The following is a 24,612-nucleotide window of genomic DNA, read 5'->3' on the forward strand; positions in this document are numbered from 1 at the left end:
CTGCCAAGAGGTGGAATCAGCTTCCTAAGGGCACCAGTGGGAAGGGAGTCAGGGAGGGGATTTAAAAGGGCAATGGGCACAGGCATTTTCTATTCATCCTTAAAAGTGCAGTGCAGGAAGCCGGGTGTTCTAATCACGGTATGTGAGTGCCAGATTCAACAAAACAGATCCATAGCAGCATTGCTCCACCCTGCAGGTGCTCAACAGCTCTTTGTTCCACCTCCTGGTCATTCCTGGTTTAGTTTGTATTTACACATTTGTCCAAAGACTGAAAGAACTGGACATGATTAGCCTTGAAAAGAGAGGAGATATGATAGCACTTTTCACGTCATACAGAGGAGGGGCAAGATCTGTTCTCAATCACCCCAGAGTGCAGGACACACAAAAATGGGCTCAAGTTACAGGAAGACAGATTTTGGTTAAATATCAAGACAAATGTCCTAACTGTTAGAGCAGTATAGCAGTGGAACCAATTACCTTGAGAGGTGGAGGCATTCAAGAGAAATTTAGGCAACCATCTGGCAGACATCCTTTGATTTATTTTGGCATCGAGAAAGGGGTTGGACTTACAGTGGTGCCTCGCATTACGACGTTAATTCGTTCCAGCGAAATCGCTATAGAACGAAAACATCGTAATGTGAAATTAAAAAGCCCATAGAAACACATAAAAACCTGATTAATGCGTTCCTAGGGGCTTGAAACTCACCATCCAGCGAAGATCCTCCATAGCGTGGCCATTTTCGCTGCCTGTGCAGCGAGGAATCCATCCCAGAAAACAGCGGGGAGCCATGTTTTTTACCCGGCGGCCATTTTGAAACTGCCGATCAGCTGACCGAAAATCATCGCTTTGCGAGAATCAGTTCCCAAAGCAGGGAACCGATCATCGCAAAGCGAAATTCCCCCATAGGAAACATTGTTTTGCGATCGCTTTTGCAATTGCAAAACCTTCAACGTAAAGCGATTTTGTCATAAAACGGAGCAGTCGTAATGTGAGGAACCACTGTTATTGGCTTTCCAGGCCCCTTACGACTTCATCATTCTATGATTCTATAATTCTATGAAAGAACAGTATGCAGACCTAATTTTTATCTGAAACTTTAAGACTATAATCCATAAATCCTAGCAAGTGGATAGTAATCCATAAAAGCCCAGGCTATAATGCATCAGCCAATTTTACAATGATCACTCAGTGTTATTAGTTTACTGCAATAGGTACTCCTAGTCAGTGAGATCATTCATCATCACACTTGTAAATTAATCCTAAATCAGGGACACATTGAAATAGTTAGAGATCATAAAAGAGTGAATCTGACATTTTTTAATTACATTGTTTTGGCACTAATGAAATAGTCAGAGGCCAGCTTTTTGGACTACAGCACACAGAATCTCCAACCAAACTCTAAGCCTCCTCCTGCTCTGCGCCACTGCCCAACTATCACCGTCTGCTGGTGCCCTGCTGTGTGCATTCTCTCTAAAGAAAAAAAGGTAGTGTCGCTTTGACCTAATGTGAACTCACCCATCAAAACAATGAGCTGCTGTCACCACCCACTGGGGTGAAATCAGGCTTCCACCGCATGTGTGTTTCCTGAGTTTTCGTATGCTGACCTGCCATGGCCATTCTCCTATCTCAGCCTTCTCCCCACCAAAGATTCGAGGGAGGGACACCTGGGGGTGGCCACAGGCTGCAAAGGAATAATGGGAGGTTATAAGAATAGGCAGGGGACTGCAGTATAGCTTCTCAGCACCATTCTGGAGCAAAGCTCTGGTCCAGAAACACGAATACACACATCTCTGTAAAATATGGCACCTGAATGCTTTTCTCTCCAAAGGGGAGGGATAAACCAAAAGTCCTTCTGTTGTAAGATATAAGTAAGGCACACACAAAATAAGGCAGCAGGACATTAACAGTCTCTGCAACACTGTAAAGAAGACAGAGATTGCAAAGGCTGGGGATGCCAACTTCAGGAGAAGTTGTGATGCTGAGGGGGAAAATAGAAAGAGAGAGAGAGTGGAATTGGGGGGGGGGGGGGAGATAATGTGGAACTGATCATATTTGGGCATGAGTCCAGATCTGGAAAGTTTGTATTTGCAGGGTCAGGTCAAAAAGGAGAACTATTTTAAATCAAAACATTTCCTGAACAGAGACACTTTCCTGGTAGCTGCATAGTGTTATGGTTTTATTTTATGCATTCCTGTTTGCCCAGTTAGGACTTTGGAATTACCACTTAGAGCTATAAAAGAACAACTGTTTTATTATTATTTATTTCCTTAGTGATTTTCCTGCTTTTGAAATCAATAAAAGTTTTATCATTTTTTACTAAGATGCACTTTGTTCTCTTTTTGCAACAGAAACCTCAGCCAGAGAATGGGGACATGTCTTCCTCAATAATGCTGTTCTGGGTTTTGCTCCAAAATTTACAACTGTTATCCAAGATGCTGAACCCATCATCCAAAATACGTCCAGCCCCCTGGATTGTTCCTTTAAAGTTCCAATAAAAATCCAGAGTGTACTTGTTATGCTATCGAATCTGACTCACCATCCTCACCCTGTTTGTAAGACAGCAAATTAGCACAGAATATTTAGTTCATAACCAGCCATCTATACAACAGGGTGAAGATAAGTTATAAGACAGACTGACAATTTTACAAAAGATTTTCTCCTGTGAGAAAGGAAAACTGCTAGACCTGATCTAAAATAACTGATCTTTTTATGCAGTGGCTGAAATCCTGTTGCACAGCTCCACATTTGCAAAAGTAATGTTGTCATTGTGTACAAGTTGCGTGCACCTCAAAATCACCTTTAATCAGCAGCGATTTAGCTTTAATCAACAGCAATTTGGTGATGATGACTACATCTTTGCCTTGCACACATGGAGCTGCACAACAGGATATAGGTGAATATGGCATACCTTCATCATATACACAAAATCCAATACATACTTATCTATATCAGCCAAAGCCCTCTCTTAAAGAAAGAGATTGGTCATAACCTGTTATGAAGAACTATGCCAACAGATTTGCTGTAAGCATCCTTGGAGTCAAATCCCATCCCATTATGACTTCCTTACCTGTTTCAGCAGAATTGATTTCAGGACCTGCAAAGGAACATGAGAAAAAAATCATAATAAATGTCAGACTCTGGGCATGTTAGAAGATCAACTGGACTGCATAGATTTACTCCAGAGGAGTAAATCTATTCCAGAGGAATAGCAGATCTAGGCACTGGTGGAATGTGGTTGTACCTGGCAGTTAGCAAGTCCCCACAGGTCAGTATAAGTAAGAAAAGGAGATCAAGAGATCATTTCTTTCCCCAGTACTGCGATGAGCCAGCCTTTCTGAAGGAGGACACTATTGGAAAGTGTTGTCTCCCTAGCACTGCATTCTCAAAACCAGTGTTTCCTAATCTTTTTGCGACCTCCTTTTATAATACCCAAGTACAGTGGACTCTCGACTTACAGACGACTCGACTTAAAGACTTTTTGAGTTACAGACTTCTCTGGCCGCAAAATTTAGGTTTGACTTGCAGCCGGAGAATCGACCTACAGACCAGGAAAAAAAGCACTATTGAACAAAAATGGAACAAAAACAGCCAGTTACGGGATTAATCAGTTTTCAATGCATTGTAGGTCAATGGAGACTTGACCTACAGACTTTTCGACCTGCAGCCACCGTTCCAATACGGATTAATTCCGTAAGTAGAGGGTCCACTGTAAACTGCAACACACACAACCCGCCACAGTTGCATGAAAAGGCATTTTTAATGGGGTAAAGAAAACACACTAAAATAGTTTTTCAGAATATAACTATACCGTAGTATATTAATATTAATGTATTAAAACATAATCGGGGGGGGCTAGCTGTAAATCTGCCCCTACCAGATAAAATGTGAGAAGGAAAAATAAGTCAATAGACTTTTAAATTCAATTTATTTTGGGGGGTATCGAAACAACCCTCTCTACATATCTCCTCTCCCACAAAAGCCCCCTCAGTGAAAAGCCCCTCCACCTCAAGCCCAAATAAACAGGGCCAATGATATAATCTGCCATTTGCGAATACAAATCTGCCAGTCTCCTCACCCAAAGTTTTGTTATCTCTGCAGTCCTCATAGTAACTGGGGAAGGGGTGGATTTGCTAGGCAAAATTGTATTGCTGCGACCTCTTCCTGTGGTGATGCTAAGTATTTGAGCAGGTCTTAGGCTCGGAGGGGCAGGTAAGATCCATTAGATTTACAAAGGACCCGCTCCCAGAGAAGAAGAAAACTGGTAGACATGATCTAAAATAACTGTTCTAACTTCTGTCCTCTGAAGATGCCGGCCACAGAGACTGTCGAAACATTAGTAAAAACCTCTAGAACACGGCCAAACAGCCAAAAAACCTACTACAACCATCTGATCTGAAACACCTAATTTTTTTTACACAGTGGCTGAAACTGTGTTACACAGTTCCATTTACACAACAGTGATGCTGTTGTCATCATCCCCAAGTCATCACAATATACTGTACTGCCTCTTCATGATACCCACATGCCACTGCTCGAAGCAGCCATCTCATTCTGCCTTCAACTATCCCCTACCCCTACACACATAGCCATACAAACCTCTCCTAGTTGCTCACCTCTCAACAACAGGAGAAGCAACGCAACTGGGGAACAACCAAAATTCAGCATGGCCGGGCAGTCCTGGACAATTCTGCTCGGATGCCACCAACCAACAAGGCAAGGAGTCAGAAAAGAGTGCTAGGCTCACTTGTGGAAGCCAAACACCCTTTTGTATGGGCAGGATTGATGATAAATCAAAAAAATAGCATCATAACACTGGGACAAAGTACACAAGAGGCTATAAAAGAACTCAAATTTTAATATGTTAAATACAGAACTCCACACCCTGGGTCACCCAAGCATAGCCAGCTACTTCTTCCTCCAAAGGAAAGGCAAGCCTGACAAACTGTTTCCATCTGTACCTCTGGCATGCTAGTGTGGTGAGAAATCAAAGGAATACAAAATGGGAGTTAATTTGGCTGTTGGTTATAATAAATAATATTATATTATTTATTATAATTATATTATTTATTATAATATTATAATAATTTTATAATAATAAAATTAGGGACGTGGTGGTGCTGTGGGCTAAACCGCAGAAGCCTGTGCTGCAGGGTCAGAAGACCAGCAGTCGTAAGATCGAATCCACGTGACAGAGTGAGCTCCCGTCGCTTTTTCCCAACTCCCGCCAACTTAGCGGTTCGAAAGCATGCAAATGCAAGTAGATAAATAGGGGCCACCTCGGTGGGAAGGTAACAGCGTTCCGTGTCTAAGTCACACTGGCCATGTGACCACGGAAGATTGTCTTTGGACAAAAATGCTGGCTCTATGGCTTGGAAACGGGGAGGAGCACCGCCCCCTAGAGTCAAAAACGACTGGACAAAAATTGTCTAGGGGAACCTTTACCTTTACCTTTATAATAAATAAATTATAACCTATAAATTAGCAGAATTAGCATATAGTGCAGCTGGAAATGTTTGGATAAAAACCACCATTTGTATAGAGTAAAATTCTGCTCTCCCTTTTTGTATGTTTGTGTCAGCAATTGTATATTCAAAAAATCACTAGTGACTTGGTTAAAAGAAGAAATAAGTTTTACTAATTATAAACATATGTAAACTATGTAAAACAATTCAGCTGCTAGAAAACATTCAGCTGCTAGAAAACATATTACACCATTAATTCACATATGTGTATATTGCACAAACACACACACACACATATACACACACACATATATGTACATATATACATACATATATATACATATACATATACATATACATATACATATACATATACAGACAGACAGACAGACAGACAGACAGACAGACAGACAGATACACACACACACACACACACACACACACACACATACTGGTTTGGTAAATATGTTTGCTATCATTTCACTAGGGATAATAAACCATTTTAATTACACATTCTTCTACTAGTTCACGCAATAAATTATATCAATCACCCTGCTTTTGGCTCAGGTAGAAGATTATTGGCATGTACCAATGAGAGCTGTTGGGAGGCGGAGCCAGAGAAACTAGAAGGGAGGGGGAGTCAGAGTCTAGTCAGTTCAGTTAGAGAGAGAGAAGAGAGAGTTTGAAGTTTGAGGCAGAGAGGGTGTTTAAGGAGTGATTGGTCAGAGTGTGACTTGTAGTAATTACTGTAAAATAAAAGAGGTTAAAGTAAAATACAGAAGCTTTGTGTAACTTTAAGAATGTACTTAAGAATTATTCCTGAAACAACTTGTAATCAATAAACCAGTTTCTGTTTAAAAGTTCAGTACTGAATGTACCTTAGTCTTTCATAGGAAATATAAGTTGATAAAAAGATCAACTGGTGGCAGCGTGTTAAAGGGCGTGTTGAGATACCTTCCTGAGCTCTGTGTTTGGTGAAACAAACAGGGGCCACGGGGTAAACGCCACAGACACATTCTATGCAAATACCACATTCTGCTGCTAGAAAACATATTACACCATTAATTCACATATGTGTATATTGCACAACATATATATATCAACATTCCCCTTCTCAACACTGAATGTACCCTGCAATTCCCATTTTACTTTCAAAACAGTCTTTGGGGAGTGGTTTAGTAAATATATCTGCTATCATTTCACTAGTAGGACAATAAACCATTTTAATTACACATTTTTCTATTAGTGCACACAGTAAATTATATTTAATATCAATATGCTTAGTCCTCATATTCATTTTTTTCACTTTCCCCTAATTTGATGCAACTTTGCTTGTCGTTTTCAGCTCAATGGGCTATTCCTCTTGAATTCCAAAGTCTTTCATCAATTTCTTTAACCACAGCAGTTCTCTGCAAGCTTCTGCTGCAGCAGCTGCATCTCCATACATAAACAAATAACCTATATGCCAGTGTGGGCAGGCCCTGTGTTAGCTGCATCACTTTGGTGATGATGGGGATCACAAAACACGAGAACAAGGCCCTCTCCCACAACCCCCAAACTCGAGCAATGCAATGTGACCTCTTAAACTGGAGATTGCTTAGGGTCACAGCATGACTGAATCCAGTCCAGTGACCAGGCTTTTCAGTCCCTTGCAATTCTAGATGCCAGGGTTCTTTAAATAGCCTGTGGTCAGGATATTTGACGGGTCACAAAAATGTGTCTACTGCTCATGCTTCATTTCATTTATTTTCAATCTCACTCAGGTCTGGCCACACCACTTGATGTACTGAGGCAACCACCTCAAACAGCAGAGGGAAGCAGAAAACACTGCCTTTTCTCCATACATCCCTATCAAGTCCCCTCTTTTGGAAGACAAAGTTGCATGTGGCTTTGGGATTGCCCCACATTCCCTAAGATGCTGTGGAAAGGATAGTCCTATTGCCATTGTTGAAGCAAGTTACAAATGCTGGCTTTCAACCTGTCTGCACTACACATGGTATATGGATGGCTGAGGGCGTGGTTTGGATCAGGGCTGAAAGACAAGTATTGCCTAAGTGTTTCTACTCAGAACAAGCCATTCTTCCCCTTTTAAGAGCTGTTGCCTACCTTTCTGGCCCAGCACGCATTCTTTTTGGCATGCTCACTCATTTAGCCAAGAGATAGCAGCCTCCAACAGTTTCTGCCATCATCGATGCAGCCAGCAGCACCAGCGGGCTCCCCTTCTGCAGAGGCATCCATCTGCTAGAAACAGGTGCCATGGATAAGATGCTACAAGTAAGTGACTGAGGGACTGAACAAATGCCAGTGGCCTCACCAGCAGCAAAGAACCAACCCTTTGCCCTTCTCCTACAAGTCCCACGGCTTCACTTCCCACACTCTGCCTTCCTGCTCTCCTCATCAACTTCTTTATACCTTGTAGGGAAAGCCCTATTTTTACACATCGTGACACAGCCATGTCATTATCCAACATATTGTGTACATATATATGTATATCACACTGTGGATCCTAGGAAGGCACATTCAGAACATCAGTTTCACACAAACATCAGATCTGCTGTTGCCCGGATGCCTGCACTGAATGCCCCTCTATTGATACTCTGCCAAAGCATGCACTGAATGTTGGTAGCGACACCTCCCCAAACTCTCCACCTTTGTATCGCATTTAAAGCACTTGTTCCCAAATTGGAAGAGGGTCATGAAAAGAAATCATGTGAACCTGAGATGGTGAATAGCAGCACATTTCTTCACACTAAGTTCGTTTTTTATCTTCTATGTTTTAAAGCAAATCACATTGTGTTAACTTTTTGGAACAAAAATCATTCTTTCTTTCTGCTTCCTTAACATATCACATAATTGTTACTAAGAGTGTGGTTACACTAATAAAACAGATTGGCAGATGGATCATTGTTTTTCAGTTTGGTTTAAATTCATGTGTTGGTCACATGGTTTTTGGGTCTCTGTATGCATCTTCTTGGGAAAACTTTTAATCCAGTTTTAACCTGTGTCATATATTGGTGGAAGGGGCTACATGAACTTTTAGAATCATTGCATTTGAGGCTTTATCCTGTGCTTGACCACCCTTTTGCTGGCTGCCTTACAGCCACTTTCTGCTGCTGCCGGATTATTTTTAATCTACGGTATTTTTTTTTTATTATTGCTTGCTATCTGAAACAGTGAGATTATGATATGACAAATAGCAAAAATAATTTAAAAGATCAGACTACTAGCCTCTATAGCAGACCACCATCTTCTTGCCAACAAAATCATTGCATACCAAGAAGAGAAGCTTGGACTAGAAGGCTGAAGGGCTGTGCATTATTCTCTCTCAAGAAGGGCAGTGCCAACACCATGATGTTCTTCAACCTGCTCTCCTTCTCCTTGGAATGATCCCCAAATGTCTCAGCAACCCATCAGCAACAGTGGCAGTAAAAAAGAGCCTCTAACAACAAATGTTTTGTTCAAACAAAAGGGAGTAAACTGAAATTTCACTTCTCTTTTGTTTCCCTTTTGTAATTTCTCCTTTCACCAAGGGTCTGTTAAATTACCTAGGAAATGTTTGATCAAATAGTGTAACAAGGAGCACTGTTAACAGCCATTCAGAACACTCTCACTACCAGAGTCCATACCCCTCGCAGGGTTGCCCTCTTTGCAGTTGAAGCAGTTGCTCTCAGAAAGAAGAAAATGTGTCTTTTTAAATGAGGCTGCTGTCAGATGACAGGCAATGAGGCAGAAATGCTCAACGAACAACAGCCACAATAGAACAGATGCTATTACACTGAAAGTGCTTAGCAGTGAGCCCTGGTGCACTTACCATCTGGAAACAAGTGGAAATCACCCCAGCAAGTCAGGGTGGTTGTGTAGCACAAAAGTATCATAGAAAGATGTTTTAAAACAGGGTGACATTTTACTCCTACAAAGAAAGTCAAAAGACATACACTATCGTGTAGTGGCTCGCATGTTCTGAGCAGGGACTGAAAGGAGCTCTATTAGCTATATAGTTTCTTGGAACTCTGTTAGATATATAGTTTCTAAGCCAGAAACTTATTTTGCTTTAACCTATGGTGCATGATGCAAACTTAACAGGCAAATGGTTAGGTCCCTGTAAGCTTCCTGTGCTCCTTTAAAGTGCAGTTAGTGGTACAGATAAATTTGAAAGTGACGGCAGTCCCTACAAACATATGCCTGGCATGAGAGTCTAGAAAACATGTGGGGAAAAGCAAAATGACAGAACCTGAAAGACGTGCTCCTTTACACATTTAATGAAAGAATTCATGCAAGAAGGATGTGAAATGAAGGAATCACAAAAACACGTTGCTAAAGTAGCCCACGAGGAAGCAAAAATGTATTTTTTCATTGTGCTCATCTCTGATCCTCAGAATACTCAGTGGAAACTGCTTCTTCAAGCCCCCACTGTATTTCTCTGTTACATATAGTTGATTCCAACTTGGAGATGGAAACACTTAACTGTATGTAAGTTTTTGCCTTATTCTTCCATCTACCCAGAAACAACTGAGCAGAGCACAGTCAGCTTAGGCTACAAACAAAGTCAGTCTTTTCCGTGTATACTGAGAAAAAGCAGAATGGAATTCATTAATTTGATTGCTCCAAAACAAAAAGGCTGCTCTAACAAAACAAAACAAAAATATTACACAGAGACATGCAATTTAATCACAATGGTGCAATCGATACAATTTATTAATTAATTATTTGTTACATGTATAGCTCATCTTCCCTCCACCATATTCAAGGCACAGTCTGTGGGTCTCTTCCTTCATCACAGCAATCCTGTGGACATCCTAAGAACTTTGATGTATTGTAGAAATGTATTCTCTTCCTGTATAGGGTATAAGCTCCCATATTGTTGTGAATATAACTTAAAACAGTCTTTCTACTATTTCTTCATATTTTGTTCCTAATGAAGGATTTGCTTACAACTCACGTTTTGACACTTGCATCTCACTACAAGTTGCAAGGATGGTTTTTTTAGTGATGTGCCTACAGTTTTACATCACTGTAAGACTTTGGGATATTAAGTATTTATGCCTAGTATCTCACAACTGTAAGACCTCTTTCAAAACATTTTGGTCTTGCTATTTTTGAAATATGGAACCTAGAAGCTATTTAGAAATAAAAAGGCTTGTAAAATAAACATGCTTTGAAATTCCTTGGCTTTATTGCAACAAACAAACCACATATACTTAGATACCCAGATGAATTTGGAGATGCTTGTCAATGATTGTCTGATTTCATCCTGCGATTAACTCTTTAATGTCAGCTATGATAAATCATAAGCTTTGCCTAGGAGATCTATACATCTCTAAAGGACTTCTGGGGAAGTAAAACACCTCCTGTAAAGGTTTGACAAGGTTGTGATCAATAGGAGAGAATAACTGGCTCAAAATCACTTAGCGAGTTTCAGGGCTTACTGGACACTAAAATGTAGGTCTCTCCGCTCCCAGTCAAGTACTAGCTCAGCCTGGGCCTACCCAGAAAAAAAGGTGCCCAGTGTCTCAAAATTGGAGCTCTAGAAGCATTTGGAAGTACCCATTGCTTTCTTTGTCAGTCTGTCACAGAAACCATAGGCACTGATTGCTTATTAGCTGTTTAAGCTGTTCCTATATCAAAGGGATGTCGTGGTGCTGCGGGTTAAACCGCAGAAGCCTCTGTGCTGGAAGCTCTGTAGATCTTCAGCTGTAAGATCAAATCCACATGGAGTAAGCGCCCGTCACTTGTCCCAACTCCCGCCAACCCAGCAGTTCGAAAGCATGCAAATGCGAGTAGATAAATAGGGACTACCTCGCCGGGAATGTAACAGTGTTCCGTGTCTAAGTCGCACTGGCCATGTGACCACGGAAGATTGTCTCTGGACAAATGCTTGCTCTATGGCTTGGAAACAGGGATGAGCACCACCCCCTAGAGTTGAACACGACTGGACAAAAATTTTCAAGTGGAACCTTTACTTTATCAATCCACCAACCTGTATATTTGAAAACCAGAAATATGCAAAGTGTGGACATCTTGATCCTGTTAGACAACATCTCCCAGAATTCCTCCCCACTGGTTATGCCAGCTGGGAGAGGGTTACATGACATGTTAAGTCCAATGTTTATCTCTACTTTCATCATTATCCTTATAGGCACAAGAATCTTTCAGGTTTCTGTTCCCGAGATATCAAAACAAAAGCAGTCTAATTAGCAAAATAAAGCAAGGTCGTGTTAGAATAAACAGTTTATATTAGAATAAACAGGCAATCTTTGCCTCCTAAGGGAGTTTCATTTTAAATAATATGTTAAATGTATCATGACATTCAGCCCTAGACCTGAAACTGGGGAAGACTGCAGTCGAGGGCATTCGTCAGCTGAAAAATGTGAAAAAACATATACACTGATAATCATGTGCACCAAAAATAACTACATTTTGAAAAATACATATACATTTTTATGTGCGAAGAGGAAACACATTTCATAACAAAAGAACTAGGACAGAAGTAGGTTAGTCAGATTTTGAGAACCTGCTACAAATAAGGATGAATATGTTAACATCCCCAGTTGCTATCTCGAATTATCTCATAGTCTGGATAACAAGGAGCCAGAACCTGTCCCTTTTTTGGAGTAAAGTTCCCTCACTCTTCCAGCCAGCAAGGCTACAGCTTCCACTCCTTTTCTTTACTCTCTTAGATCCAGTCCTCTAGTAAACAAGTAGGCAATCAAATTGACAAAATAGAAGGCATCATAATTTGTTTGACTCTCTCCTGCAAAAGCTCATCATATGAAGATCAGTCCTGGATAATGATCAGTAAACTCAAAATTATCACTGAGTTTGGGGAACCTCAAGATTACCACTGGGGTTCATCAGGTTTGATTAGTGAGTCTGTGTGACTGTTCTGAAGTGCAATAGGCAAAAGCGAGGCATCTCACAAGAGCATGTTGGTGGAGCCCAAGAGAAGAAGCGAGAGCAAGAGGGTGAGCCAGCTGCCACAATCTCTGGGGACTCCATTCTGCGCCATAGTGTTCTGAATCCAGTCCAAGTAAGAGATGGTTCGTGTGTAAATACCCGGTCGATTGGGATTTGCACATCCAAATCCAAAGCTCACCACTCCAGCCAGGAACCAAGTATCATTCAGTCTGCAGGCCAAAGGTCCCCCTGAATCACCCTGGAAGAGGAAAGACAATTAGACTTCATGGTAGGTGGTGCATCGCCTCATTATCCACATTACTGGAGTTGATAGACAATGTAATCTATCCTATCTCAAGGGCAGCAGTTCCTTACCCAGAAGTAAAGAAAGAGTGCTTGGTTGCATCCTGCCACAAAGTAAAAATCATAATATAAGGCCGGGTTCAGAGTCACCTTTATTTTCTATTATTTCAGGAAGGAAAATAGAGAATGGGCCAATGCCTATACTGTAGTGAGTCTAGTATTAGCCTATGGAAACTTAATCTAAAACTCTTTCTCAACCACAATCATCTTGGTAGTGGTTACGGAGCCATTCCTTACTTCTCCGCAACAAAGGAAAAAAAGACCAAGGATGCTGGCTCGGTGGTTTAGGTATCTGGAGCCAATGTTTGGGAGTTTGATTCCCCACTGTGCCTCCTTGACAGGAGATGGATGTGATGATCCATTTCTTTTTCAAACAGAATACGAGGCCAGAAACACCAATGACAATGGTTTGGGAGGCAAGCAAGGCTTTTTTTAGAAGAGCAGCAATAAGATTTGCATTAAAAAAAAGAGGAGAAAGACAGAACAAATATAAGATTTTGGAAAACAGATTAGCCTCAGATGAACTACCCAAAACCCAACAAATACAGAACTGAAAGAGAAGATAAAGTTAGTACAACACCAGATAAATGTTGCTCACTGAGGAAGAAATAAAAGCAAAGAAGAGAAACACTCTCTCGGTCTCTGGCAGGACTAGGGCTGTGCAGCCCTGCATTGAGTGGGAGGTGCAGCCGGGGGGTCACCATGACTTGGGGGGTCAGAGGACAGGAGGTATGAGGTGCAAGGGCTATTCCAACTTATAGCTTGCAGAGGAAATACCATGTCATAAAAGTGGTTTTTCCAGGGGGAAGGCTTATCCTTTGCACTTCAGGTATGCTGCTGATCCCTGTGATTTCTCCAAATGTGAGGAACTCAACTGCATAATTTGTGTTAATGGGAGATTGTACTTGTTATTTCCCTGGTTTTTCTAGATTTCTTTTCACCTCTCTTTCTTCTCATCAGGACCTATTACAAAGGTAGCAAGTCCTGGTGATGTCTTGTATTGCATTTCTCTCTCTCTTTTTTCCCCTATGGTAAAGGATCACGGCAAGAGGAGTCACCATTATCAAGAGCCAGAGGGCTGTTTTGATTCCTTTCATTCTCTTTCTTTGTTGCTAGAGAGAGAAAAAGGAGGAAGGCCATCTAAGACCCATTGAATTTCCAATGGCAGTGCAGGTGAGGGGATTGTTTTTTTCCCAATATGGTATGGGGAACTGTGTTTTGCAAGATGATGTCTTCTATGGACAATTTTCATAAGACAGTGATTTTTCCCCAACTGGAACACATTAAATAGATTTCAATGCATTCCAATGGGGAACTGGGTTTCACAAGACGAGGTTTTCGCAAGACAGCGATTTCCATGGAACGAAATAAAATTGTCTTGCGGGGCACCGCTGTACATATTTTAGATTTCAATTTTCAGCATCTCTATTGGGGCATATCAGCTGCAGCCTCAATGAGCTGGATATGGAATATCAACGAGTGGGAAAACACTAAACTAGATGACTACTTGCTGCTATTTCTTAGCCTAACCTACCTTACAGGGTTGTTGTTAAAAAATTAAATCTATATAAATTCAATGCACACTTGGAAATAAATGTTGGTTTAGTCTTGGTGACTGTTAACTGAAAGTACTTCTGTAGTTCTAGCTTCTGTGGCCCATCCTAGTATCTGCTACCTTTGCTACACAGCAGCTTTGGTGTATTGTTGTTACCTGACAGGTGTCCTTCTGTCCTTCAGGATATCCAGCACAGATCATGTCTTCATAGATCAATTTGTGATTCTCTGGCATGGTTTCATCCTCGGTGCCATTGTGATACATTTCCTCACATTCACCACTGTCTAGGATTGGCATTTCAACCTCTTGGAGGATCCGAGCAATTAGGGGAGCTGGAAACGGGGGGTAGAAAGACAGTCAGTTTATCTTCATGTGGATTAGTTGCTTTCCATTAGCAGAGATTGCAAAGTTACTGCTTTTGGACCATCACTCCAAGAACACCTCTCCCAGCACAGTCATTGGTGATAGAATCTGAGATAACCCTGGGAAGTGCAGTCTATCTCATTGCCACTGATGGATATAGAAGGAGACAATGTGGCTGATATTATAAAAGATTACAATTCTCCCAAAGTTTGGGAAAGTCTCCTTTACAGATCGTAGTTCCCAGAATCCTCCAGACATTCTAGGAAATGTACTCCAAAAACAAAGTAACTTTCCCCAGCTCAGAATTCACTCGTTTAGAGTGCGCAATTATCTGACTGGTAAAAACTGTTCCGAATTCGGCATAATTTTCCCAGAGAAGTGTGAAATATCAAGTGAGATTTGGTGCATGCTGAAAAAAATTGGAAAGAGCCGGCAGGTTCAAATGGAAGAGAGACCAGGCTGAGAGTGCTGGGGGGGATGTAGGAGAGCTGGACAGGAATCTCCCAGAAAAGGGCATGGCTGGACCATTGCAAGGATGCAGAAAATCAGTGCACACTCCAACACTTAGTTGCAGATCCCATTACCATATTATTACAGTCCTTTGAAAGAGGATAAAAACCAACTAGAGTAGGCCCAGTGAATAAGTCGGGATTCAGTGAGTCAACTGTTCTGTAAGGCCCACTGATTCAATAGACCTCCTCTAATTGCAATGTATGACTAGATTTCGGTCAATGTATCCTAACACTGTTCTTTTCAACATGCAGAAGCAGAAATCTTCCACTTTTCCACCTGGGTCCCCTAAAAAAGTCACTCCATATTCTTAAGTCTAGCTGGTTACCCTCAGGTACAGTAACTAAAGCTCTTACATCACCACTGTTAAATATAATTCAGATATCAACACGATCAGCTTCTGTGTATGGAAGAGAGAGGTTTGATCTTGTCCTTTGCCTCAGGCAGAAAAATGTCTATGGTCAGCCCAGGATTCAGCAGAACTGTTCTTGTTTTTAAGCCACACTGGCTACCACAGCAGCCATAAAAAGCAGGTACCAGGACCATTTTGCAAACACCATATTTTCCATGTATAAGACGACCCAATGTATAAGACGACCCCCACTTTTCCAACCCCAAATTAAGAAAATTTGATTGCTGCTTTCCCCCTCCACTTCCTAAGCCCCACGAAAGCAGCTGTGGAAGTGGAGGGGAAAAACAGCAATCTTAGGAAGTGGAGGGGTAGAGCAGCCATGAAAGGGCTGCAGGATCACAGCCCTTAGATCCTGCAGCCCTTTCATTGCTGCTTTAACCCTCCATTTCCTAAACCCCGCGGTGTGCATGCACACCCCACTTCAGATCCGCTTGCAGATGAGGAAGAACTGCACCTGCTGCTTCAGATCTGTGTAACAGAAGCAGAAGCAGAAATGGAGGGGGTGGGTCCCGGCAAGGAGGTGCCTCCAGACTCCACTGATGAGCACAGGGCAGGCAGTTTTGCTACCGCGTGGTTTTCTCCTCAGTTTACTTCCATGTAAAAGACGACCCTCAACTTTTCCTCCAATGATTGCAGCAAAAAGTATCATCTTTTACATGGAAAAATACGGTATGTTAAATACCCTTTCTTTTTCTACATACATATACAGCGTAAGACCTGGGTAAGTTGCTATTTTAAGGAAAACTCTCAGAATCCCACAGACACCATGATTTTGGAAGTTATAATTCTAAACCTGACTTTTCCAAGATTTCCCAAGGTTGTCATGATATCCAGGAATACTACCTGTCTCCCTTGATCTACTGTATAAATATTCCCCACCTCCCTCCCTCCTACCCACCCACCCTCTCTCTCTCTCTCTCTCTCATACACATACACACACAAAAGAGGGAACAAAGAACCCCAAACCGACATTTTCCCCAAACACATACATACATTCCCAAACTCATCCTTACTTGAAGAGAACTTGCCCCAGCCGGTGGCCCAGCATGACGTATTCACAGGGAATTTGTCAGAACTGCTTGGAAGGCAGATCGGCAAGATGGTTTGGGAGAAATTGACCGGCTTCTCCAGCCGTACCAAGGCAATGTCAGCACTTTGAGCTTGTCCAACATAATAAGGGTGCACTATGATTTTGCAGACAGCAGATGAGATCATGCTGGGAGCAGGTTTCGGGAGCTCATATTCCCCCAGGTTTATTCGGTAATCGGATGGATTCAGTGGTCTGCAGAAGGCAAGTTAAAATAAGTGCCTAACACAACAAAAGGCTGATGTTCAAAGTCTGACCAGTCCTAAAGTTCAAAAGAAAGCTCTTGGGAAAATGCTGTAATTTGGTCTACTTCAAAGGGTTGTTTGGTGGCTAGTTGAAATTGAAATCACTATCAAAAATTGGGTAGGCTGAAAAATATTTAGATCTCTCTGAGCAAGGCCATGTTTATCAGGAAGTCAGTCCTAGTGAGGATTTTTGCCCTGAAGACATGTTCTCAAATTCACTCTGAAACTGAAGAGGGAAAATAACTGAAGAAGAGAACAGGCACAAGCCCTAGTACAGTGGTGCCCCGCATAGCGATGTTAATCCATTCCGGATTAATCGTCACTATGCAAAAACATCGCTAAACAGATCAAAAAACCCCACAGGAACGCATTAAACTTCGTATATGCCGTCAGCGTCTTATTAAGCCATACTCTCTTTGTGACTCTAGAGAACATGGCAGCCAATGTGTTTATCCAGCTCAACATCTAAGGAGAGAGTGTCAGAGATCGTTGAGCCAAGGTACACAAAGTCATGAACAACCTCCAATTCTTGTGTGGAGATGGTAATAGAGGGAGGTGAGTCCTATGATCACCTCTGGGAAGAGAGTCAGTGAGGGGCTTTAAAGGGCAATTGGCAGAGTTATTTTTTAAAAATTCCTCTTTAAAAGGGCAGTTCAAGGAGCCTGCTGTTCTACTCATCAGTGGTGTGGTATGGATGGCCAGCACCCAGGGCAAGGCAAGTATTGTGGGGCATAGTCACATGATGCAACATGTGGGAGCAGAGGGGCGCGGGTGGGTAAAGCAACCAGGGTGGTCCCATGAAGCCGTTCGCAATCCATGTTGGCGGCGGCAACCCAGAATCCAGAATCTTCAACCAAGCTCTAGCCGCCTCCTGTTCCACACCACTGCCCAACTATCACCCCCTACTGTGTGCATTCTCTCTAAAGAAAAAAAGGTAGCGTCACTTTAACCTAATGTGAACTCACCCTTCAAAACAATGAGCCGCTGTCACCACCCACTGGGGCGAAATCAGGCTTCCACCGCATATGTGTTCCCTGTGTTTTCGTATGCTGACCTGCCATGGCCATTCTCCTATCTCAGCCTTCTCACCCCCAATGATACGAGGGGAGCGCACCTGGGGGTGACCACAAGCTGCAACAGAATCAGGAGACGTTATAAGAGTAGGCAGGGGACCGAAGAAGAGATAAGGTCACAGAACATCCCTCTGTGTGGCTTCTCAGCACCATTCTGGAGCAAAGCTATGGTCCAGAAACACAAATAAACACACCTCTGTAAAATATGGCACCTGAACGCTTTTCTCATCCAAGGGGATGGATACACCCAGAGCCCCTCTGTTATTAGATATAAGTAAGTAAGGCACATCCAATGTGAAGCAGTAGGATTTTGTCAATCTCTGTAATTGTAGAAGCTAGGGATTCCAATTTTAGGAGAAGCAGTGGTGTTGAGGAGGAAGAGAGAATGTAGAAATGTTTGTGTTTGGACATAAAACTGGATCCAGAAAGTTTGTATTCATTGGGTCAGGTCAAACCTGAACTCAGAAGCTGTCCTTGTAGTTGCATACTGTTGTCTTATTTTATGCGTTCCTGTTTGCTCAGTTTATACTTTGGAATTACTACTTAAAGCTACAAAAGATCAATTATTTAATTATTCCACTTTAGTGATTTTCCTGCTTTTGAAAGCAATGAATTATGGTTTTATTACTAAGATTAATGCTGTGCTCTGTTTCGTGACACACACACACACCAGCCAGAGAATTGGGACAACTCTTCCTCAATAATACTGCTCTGGGTTTCACCCCAAAATTTACTACCAGTATCCAAGATGCTGAACCCATCATTCAAAATAGGTTCAGCACCCTGGATTGCTCCTTTAAAGTTCAGATAAAATCCAGAGTGTATTCACTGTGCCGTGAAATCTGAGTCACCATCCTCATCCTGTTGGAAAGATGGCTGATTAAGCATAGAATATTTTGTTCACGTGTTAGATGGGCAGACAACTTTACTAAAGGTTTAGTCCCTGTAGGAAACTAAAGACATTAGTCCTAATATGATTTTTTTAATGCAGTGGCTGAAATCCTGTTGCACAGCTCCACTTTTGCAACAGTATGTCCTTGTGTACAAGTTTCATGCACCTCGAAATCACCTTTAATCAGTGGTGATTTGTCTTTAATCAACAGCAATTTACTGATGATTATGACATCATTGCTATTGCACACATGGGCTGCACAACATGATCTCAGTGATTTTGGTACAATTTCATCATATACACAAATCCAAGACATAGAACATCAGCCAAAGCCTTCTCTTAAAGAAAGAGACTGGTCATAAATTGTTATGAAGAACTATACGACAAATCTCCAAACCATTAAGAGATTTGCTGTAAGCATCCTTGGAGTCAAATCCCATCCCATTATGACTTCCTTACCTATTTCAGCAGAATTGATTTCAGGACCTGCGGAAACACATAAGAAGAAATCATAATGTCAGACACTGAGCATATCAGAACATTGACTGGACGGTGCAGTTTTGCCCTAGCTAAAATGACTCGCCCACTTTCTCAAGTGACTGAGAGGAATCACAAATCTAGGCACTGATGAAATGTGGTTGTACCTGGGAGTTAGCAAGTCCCCATAGGTTAGTATAAGTAAGAAAAAGAGATCAAGAGACCATTTCTTCCCCAGTATTGCAATGAACCAGCCTTTCTAAAGGATGGCACTAAAGGAAAGTGTCATCTCCCTAGCACTGCATTCTCAAAACCAATGTTTCCCAACCTTTTTCAAGTTATGACCACCTTTTATAACAGCCAAGTAAACTGCGACACCCCACTATCACATTTCCACAAGAAGGCATTTTAATAGGGTAAAGGAAATATTAAAATAGATTTTTTGGAATATAATTATACCATAATGTATTCATATCAATGCAATAACACATAATTATAAGGAGCAGGCTGTAAATCTGCCCCTACCAGATAAAATTTGAAAAGGAAAAATAAGTCAATACTCTTTGATTTACTTTTTGGGTGTGTGGAAATCACCCTCTCTTCATGTCTCCTCCCCTCCCCCCAAAAAAAACCCTCTCAGTGAAGAGCCCTCCTCCCAAGGCCAAATAAACACCTTTCTGATGGGCCCCACCCTGTGCCGCACCCTTTCCATGGTTCTCCTTCCTCACCTTTTGGCCCCTCTTGCCTTCCTTCTCATGACTCAGGCGGAACCTGGGTCATGTCCCAAGCCAAGTCCCCTCTCCCTTCACTGCACCACCCTCACCACATCCAGAAGAGCTGGAGATTCAGGCGGAGCGAAATGCACCATGCACAACTTTTCAATCCTGCCACCATCTTGATATGGGTATTCCCAGCATGCACCACATGCTTCCCTCATTCAGGCACTTTAAGAGGGGCTAACAGTCTAGTTCGAAGGGGTGATGTCAGTCCTCCAAAGGTGGATGGGGAAGAGCAATGAGAAATGAGCAAGAGTGGCTCTTACAGAATGGGTAGGAGTGATGTACCTTCAAAAAAAGGAAAATCTTCCCAAAAAGGTACAGAAATAACGAATAACTCTATATGGCCTACAACTTTGTTTTAAATTAAAATTATCTTATCTGTGGACCGAGAGAATTAAAATAAAAGAGCACTGTGTATATCAGGGGTCCCCAATCGTTTTAACCGGGTGGGGAAGGTGGGGCAGCCAACATGCGCTCGTGTGCACGCACGAAGGAGCAGAAGGGTGCACATGTGTGCACTCTCATGCGCATGCAAAAATGGTGCCACTGCGCTTGTACGGGAGCACGCACACTCGTGCGCCTGCGCAAACGGTAGTGCGGTACTTGTGCGGGCACTCGGGCACATGCGCAAAAGGGTGGGGGAGCAGTTGCGAGGGCGCTGGTGCGTACGCACATGGGGGTGAGTGGTGTGGGGGGAGTGCGTGCGTGGGGGGTAGGGAGGTCTGTCTCCACAGCCTGGTCTGGCTCAGGCCACGGACTGGCACTGGGCCGTGGACCGGGGGGTTGTGGACGTCTGGTGTATATCATATTTAATAAATACAAAAACAACTGCAACTAAAAATAAAGATGCCGACTCCCCAGAAAACACATTCTGACCCTCTTGAGGGTCCTGACCAACAGGTTGAGAACCCATGGTCAAAACAAAAACAAAAGAGAGGTAATCCAAGTCTTCCTTTTTGGGGGAATGTGTTCCCATCTGGTAGATTTGCGAAATATAAAATGTGAGAAAATTTAGAAAGATTATGCACAGAAATCCTGCAAAGACAGTAATCTAGCTACTCCAAGATTCTGAAACATGTCAGCCATATTCACATATACTCATACATGAAAACACACAGAGAGAACTAATTATATTCATATTGCCAAATCAGCAGCCATTCTGGCTGGCGGATCCTGAAAACTGTGGTACAAAAGGTGGTTTGTTTTTTTGTTTATTTGTTTGTTTGTTGTTTTGTTTTATTTTTCAAATGCCATCCTTCTGTTACAATACACCTAACAGGTCTCCTGTGTGTTTAGCAGTTGTAAGGCAGGGAAAAATCAGAAATCTGAAAAGACTTTTAAAAAAAAGAGGGAGCAAAGGATTGCTAGTGTGAGCTGCTTAGGCTTGCAAGGCTGATCTTTTGATCAGCTGAGACAATTATATAATCTCCCATTTGTAGTCTTCATAGTAACTGGGGAAGTGGTGGATTTGCTAGGCAAAAATGTATTACTGCAACCTCTTCCTGTTGTATTACTAAGTATTTGGGCATGTTTTAAGTTTCAAGAGGCAGGTAAGATCCGTTATATTTAAAAAAAAAAAACAAACTCCTGGAGGAAAGGAAAACTGCTAAAATACCTATTATTTTACACTGTGTTTGAAATTGTATTGCACAGCTCCATATATACAAAAGTGTCACTATCATCCCCAAACCATCACAGATTAAAGGCTTTCTTTGATACGTTCACAGTGCACACAACTGCATCACATTGTACACGAGTCACATAGACCCCAAAATCATTTTTAACAAGAAACAAGTTGATTTTAATTAGCTGGGATTAAATACCAGTTATGCAACAGAATTTCAGCCAATAGGGCATAATTTTATTAGATCCACAAATCAAAGATGTACAAAGCCCTTTCTGTCCAAGCCATCCTACAGATTATAAAAACGAAACTGAACAAGAATTGTTATACAGAATTATGGAGAAACCAAGAGTCAACAGATTTTACTTATAAACATTACCTGAAAAATTTATAACGACATACACTTGAAAAGCACCAACACATTCTATCAATAACCACAGTGTTATTGCATTCTATTTGTTTTTAAAACAAAAAAAAGTTATTTACCTGATGTGCACTTTTGCTCGTTTATATTTACATTAGAATTTGACATATGTAAGCATATTTTAGTAACAGGATACAGCCCTCATTCCATACTTTTCCATTTCATGCTCACCAGTGACACTTTACTGCATGAGATGGAGCAACAAATGATACCCCCCCCCTCACACCTCACATAAGCCAAGCCACATAGAACCTAAAGTTAGGCTATGTATTTTGATACCTAAGGTATAAATCCAGCAAGTATCAGTTTAATAATAAATTAAACAACTAACAATGTACTGCCTCTTAACGATACCCACATGCCACTGCCCAAAGGAGCCATCTCACTCTGCCTCCAACTAGCCCCCACACATAAACGCATAACCATACAAACCTCTCAACAACAGGAGAAGCAACACAATCAGGGAACAACTAAAATTCAGCATGACTGGCCAGTCCTGGACAATTCTGCTCAGATGCCACCACCAACCAACAAGGCAAGGAGTCAGAAAAGAGTGCTAGGCTCACTTGTTAAAGCCAAACACCCTTTTGTATGGGCAGGATTGATGATAAATCAAGAAAATAGCATCATTACATTGGGGAGAAGTACAAAAAAGGCTGTCAAAGAGATCAAATTTTAATCTGTTGGATACTGAATTCTACACCACACCCTGGGTCATTGAGGAGAGCCAGCTCAGCTGCCTACTTACTTTCATCAAAGGGAAGGCAAGGCTGATGGACTATTTGCATCTCCACCTCTTTCTCCTGCATGCTAGACAGATGAGAAAGAAAAGGAAAACAATATGGGGTGTATTTGTGGGATTCCTGCTTCTTTAGAGTTATATAAACCCAATCATTTCCCCTGGCAGACTTTTTGTTCTCAAGAAAGACCCAAAAACTGCACACCCACTGAAACCCTGGCTGTGAGATCTATAAAGAACGACACCACCTACTCCTTTGCTTCCGGCCACAATTCAAGGGGGCCGGGACCGACCTTTAAATGGTTTCTGCTCAGGCAGGGCTGGATTTATTCACAAGCTAAGGGCCTGTCCAGACTAGCCGTTTTGGGTGTGGGGTGGATGGGGCTACAAAATGTCTGTTGAGACCAAGGGGATGAGTGATATGCCGCTTGGCATACTCCTCCTGTCCAAAAAGCAAACGACCCCTTGTAGCCTGATCAGCTGTTAATTGAGTATTTCCCCTGCTCGTCTACTGACGTTCAGGAAAAGTGAAATTATTTTACCTTCTCTCTCCCTCTGAGGGCGCTGTTCTGTTTTCTCCTTTCCCCCTTTCTGTTTCCCTTCCCTCATTTATCCCTGGACTTTCTTAGCTGTGTATCCAAGACTAATGCAAGATATGGGGTGGATTCTTTGTTGGGGTGGGTGTACAGAGATTTAGGGCATCTGGAAATGGGGCACGATTGGTTCTCAGTTGGGAATCATTGTAGAAACCAACACACACCTCAACAGACTGCGAGAGGTTTGCATCCGACATCGGCTCACCCAAACTCAGTGCTCTTATTAAGGCTAAAAATACGGGCTTGGGAGACATGGCCCACAGCAAGCTGAGGGTGAGGGATCAGAGGATGGAGGCAACAGAGGGTGCCATGGTGGCATGTTCGAGAGGGAGAAATACCTGTAGAAGCTTCAGATCTTATGGAAAGCTCCTGGTTTTGAGATCCTGGTAAGCATACCACAAATGGCTTACTCTCCCTGGGAGGAACCTGCAGCCATGATGCATTAAACAGGATAAATAAATAACATGCCAAAAAGAATGCATTCCCTACCACAGAGATGCAGAACAACTATCAAAGGGAAAGGTTGATTCAATCTAAAGACATGCAGACACTGGCCTTTTTCCCAATGCAAGCCATGCCCTCAGGGATCCATCCATCATTTATTTATTTATTTATTTATTTATTTATTTTATTTCTATCCCGCCTATCTGGTCGTACTAGACCACTCTAGGCGGCTCACAACAAACAGCAACAACAAAATTTTAAAACATTACAATTTAAGAAAGATAGAAATTAAAAAGATATAGAGAGAAAATCGTCAGGAGTTTTCTGTTGGAAAGGCCCGCTTATACAACAGCGTTTTTAATTGTTTCTTGAACATGCCCAGCGAGGGAGCCGCGCGAATCTCAGGAGGTAAGTTGTTCCAGAGGCGAGGAGCCACCGCCGAGAAGGCCCTATTTCTGGTCTTTTCCTTCCGGGCCTCTCTCGGTGTTAGGCTCCTCAGCCTCACCTCCTGGCTTGCACGAGTGACACGGGTAGATCTTGGTGGGAGAAGGCGTTCCATCAAGTATCAAGGTCCTAAACCGTTTAGGGCTTTGTAAGTAAGCATCAAGACTTTGAAGTCGATGCGGAATCGGATGGGCAGCCAATGCAATGCGGCCAGAGTGGGGGAGATAT

The 24,612-nt window shown here is 42.1% G+C and overlaps 1 protein-coding gene and 1 non-coding gene across 2 annotated transcripts in view; one reads left to right on the forward strand and one right to left on the reverse strand.

The window, feature by feature from the left end:
- Positions 1-6,850: 6,850 nt before the first annotated feature.
- Positions 6,851-24,612, reverse strand: part of LOC110088357 (serine protease 27-like) — a 29,543-nt gene continuing 11,781 nt past the window's right edge. Inside the window, exons 3-7 of the mRNA XM_078378762.1 lie at positions 19,317-19,343; positions 17,858-18,023; positions 16,574-16,842; positions 14,432-14,607; positions 6,851-12,616 (exon numbers count right to left, since the gene is read on the reverse strand). Of these exons, the coding sequence (XP_078234888.1) occupies positions 12,377-12,616; positions 14,432-14,607; positions 16,574-16,842; positions 17,858-18,023; positions 19,317-19,343 (878 nt within the window). The 3' untranslated portion in view covers positions 6,851-12,376. The remainder of the gene's footprint in view (positions 12,617-14,431; positions 14,608-16,573; positions 16,843-17,857; positions 18,024-19,316; positions 19,344-24,612) is intronic.
- Positions 13,472-13,638, forward strand: LOC144583906 (U1 spliceosomal RNA). The gene has a single exon (XR_013537848.1). It is a non-coding gene; the product is annotated as a U1 spliceosomal RNA (small nuclear RNA).

Source organism: Pogona vitticeps, chromosome 6, assembly GCF_051106095.1.
Source record: "Pogona vitticeps strain Pit_001003342236 chromosome 6, PviZW2.1, whole genome shotgun sequence".
Classification (NCBI taxonomy): domain Eukaryota; kingdom Metazoa; phylum Chordata; class Lepidosauria; order Squamata; family Agamidae; genus Pogona; species Pogona vitticeps.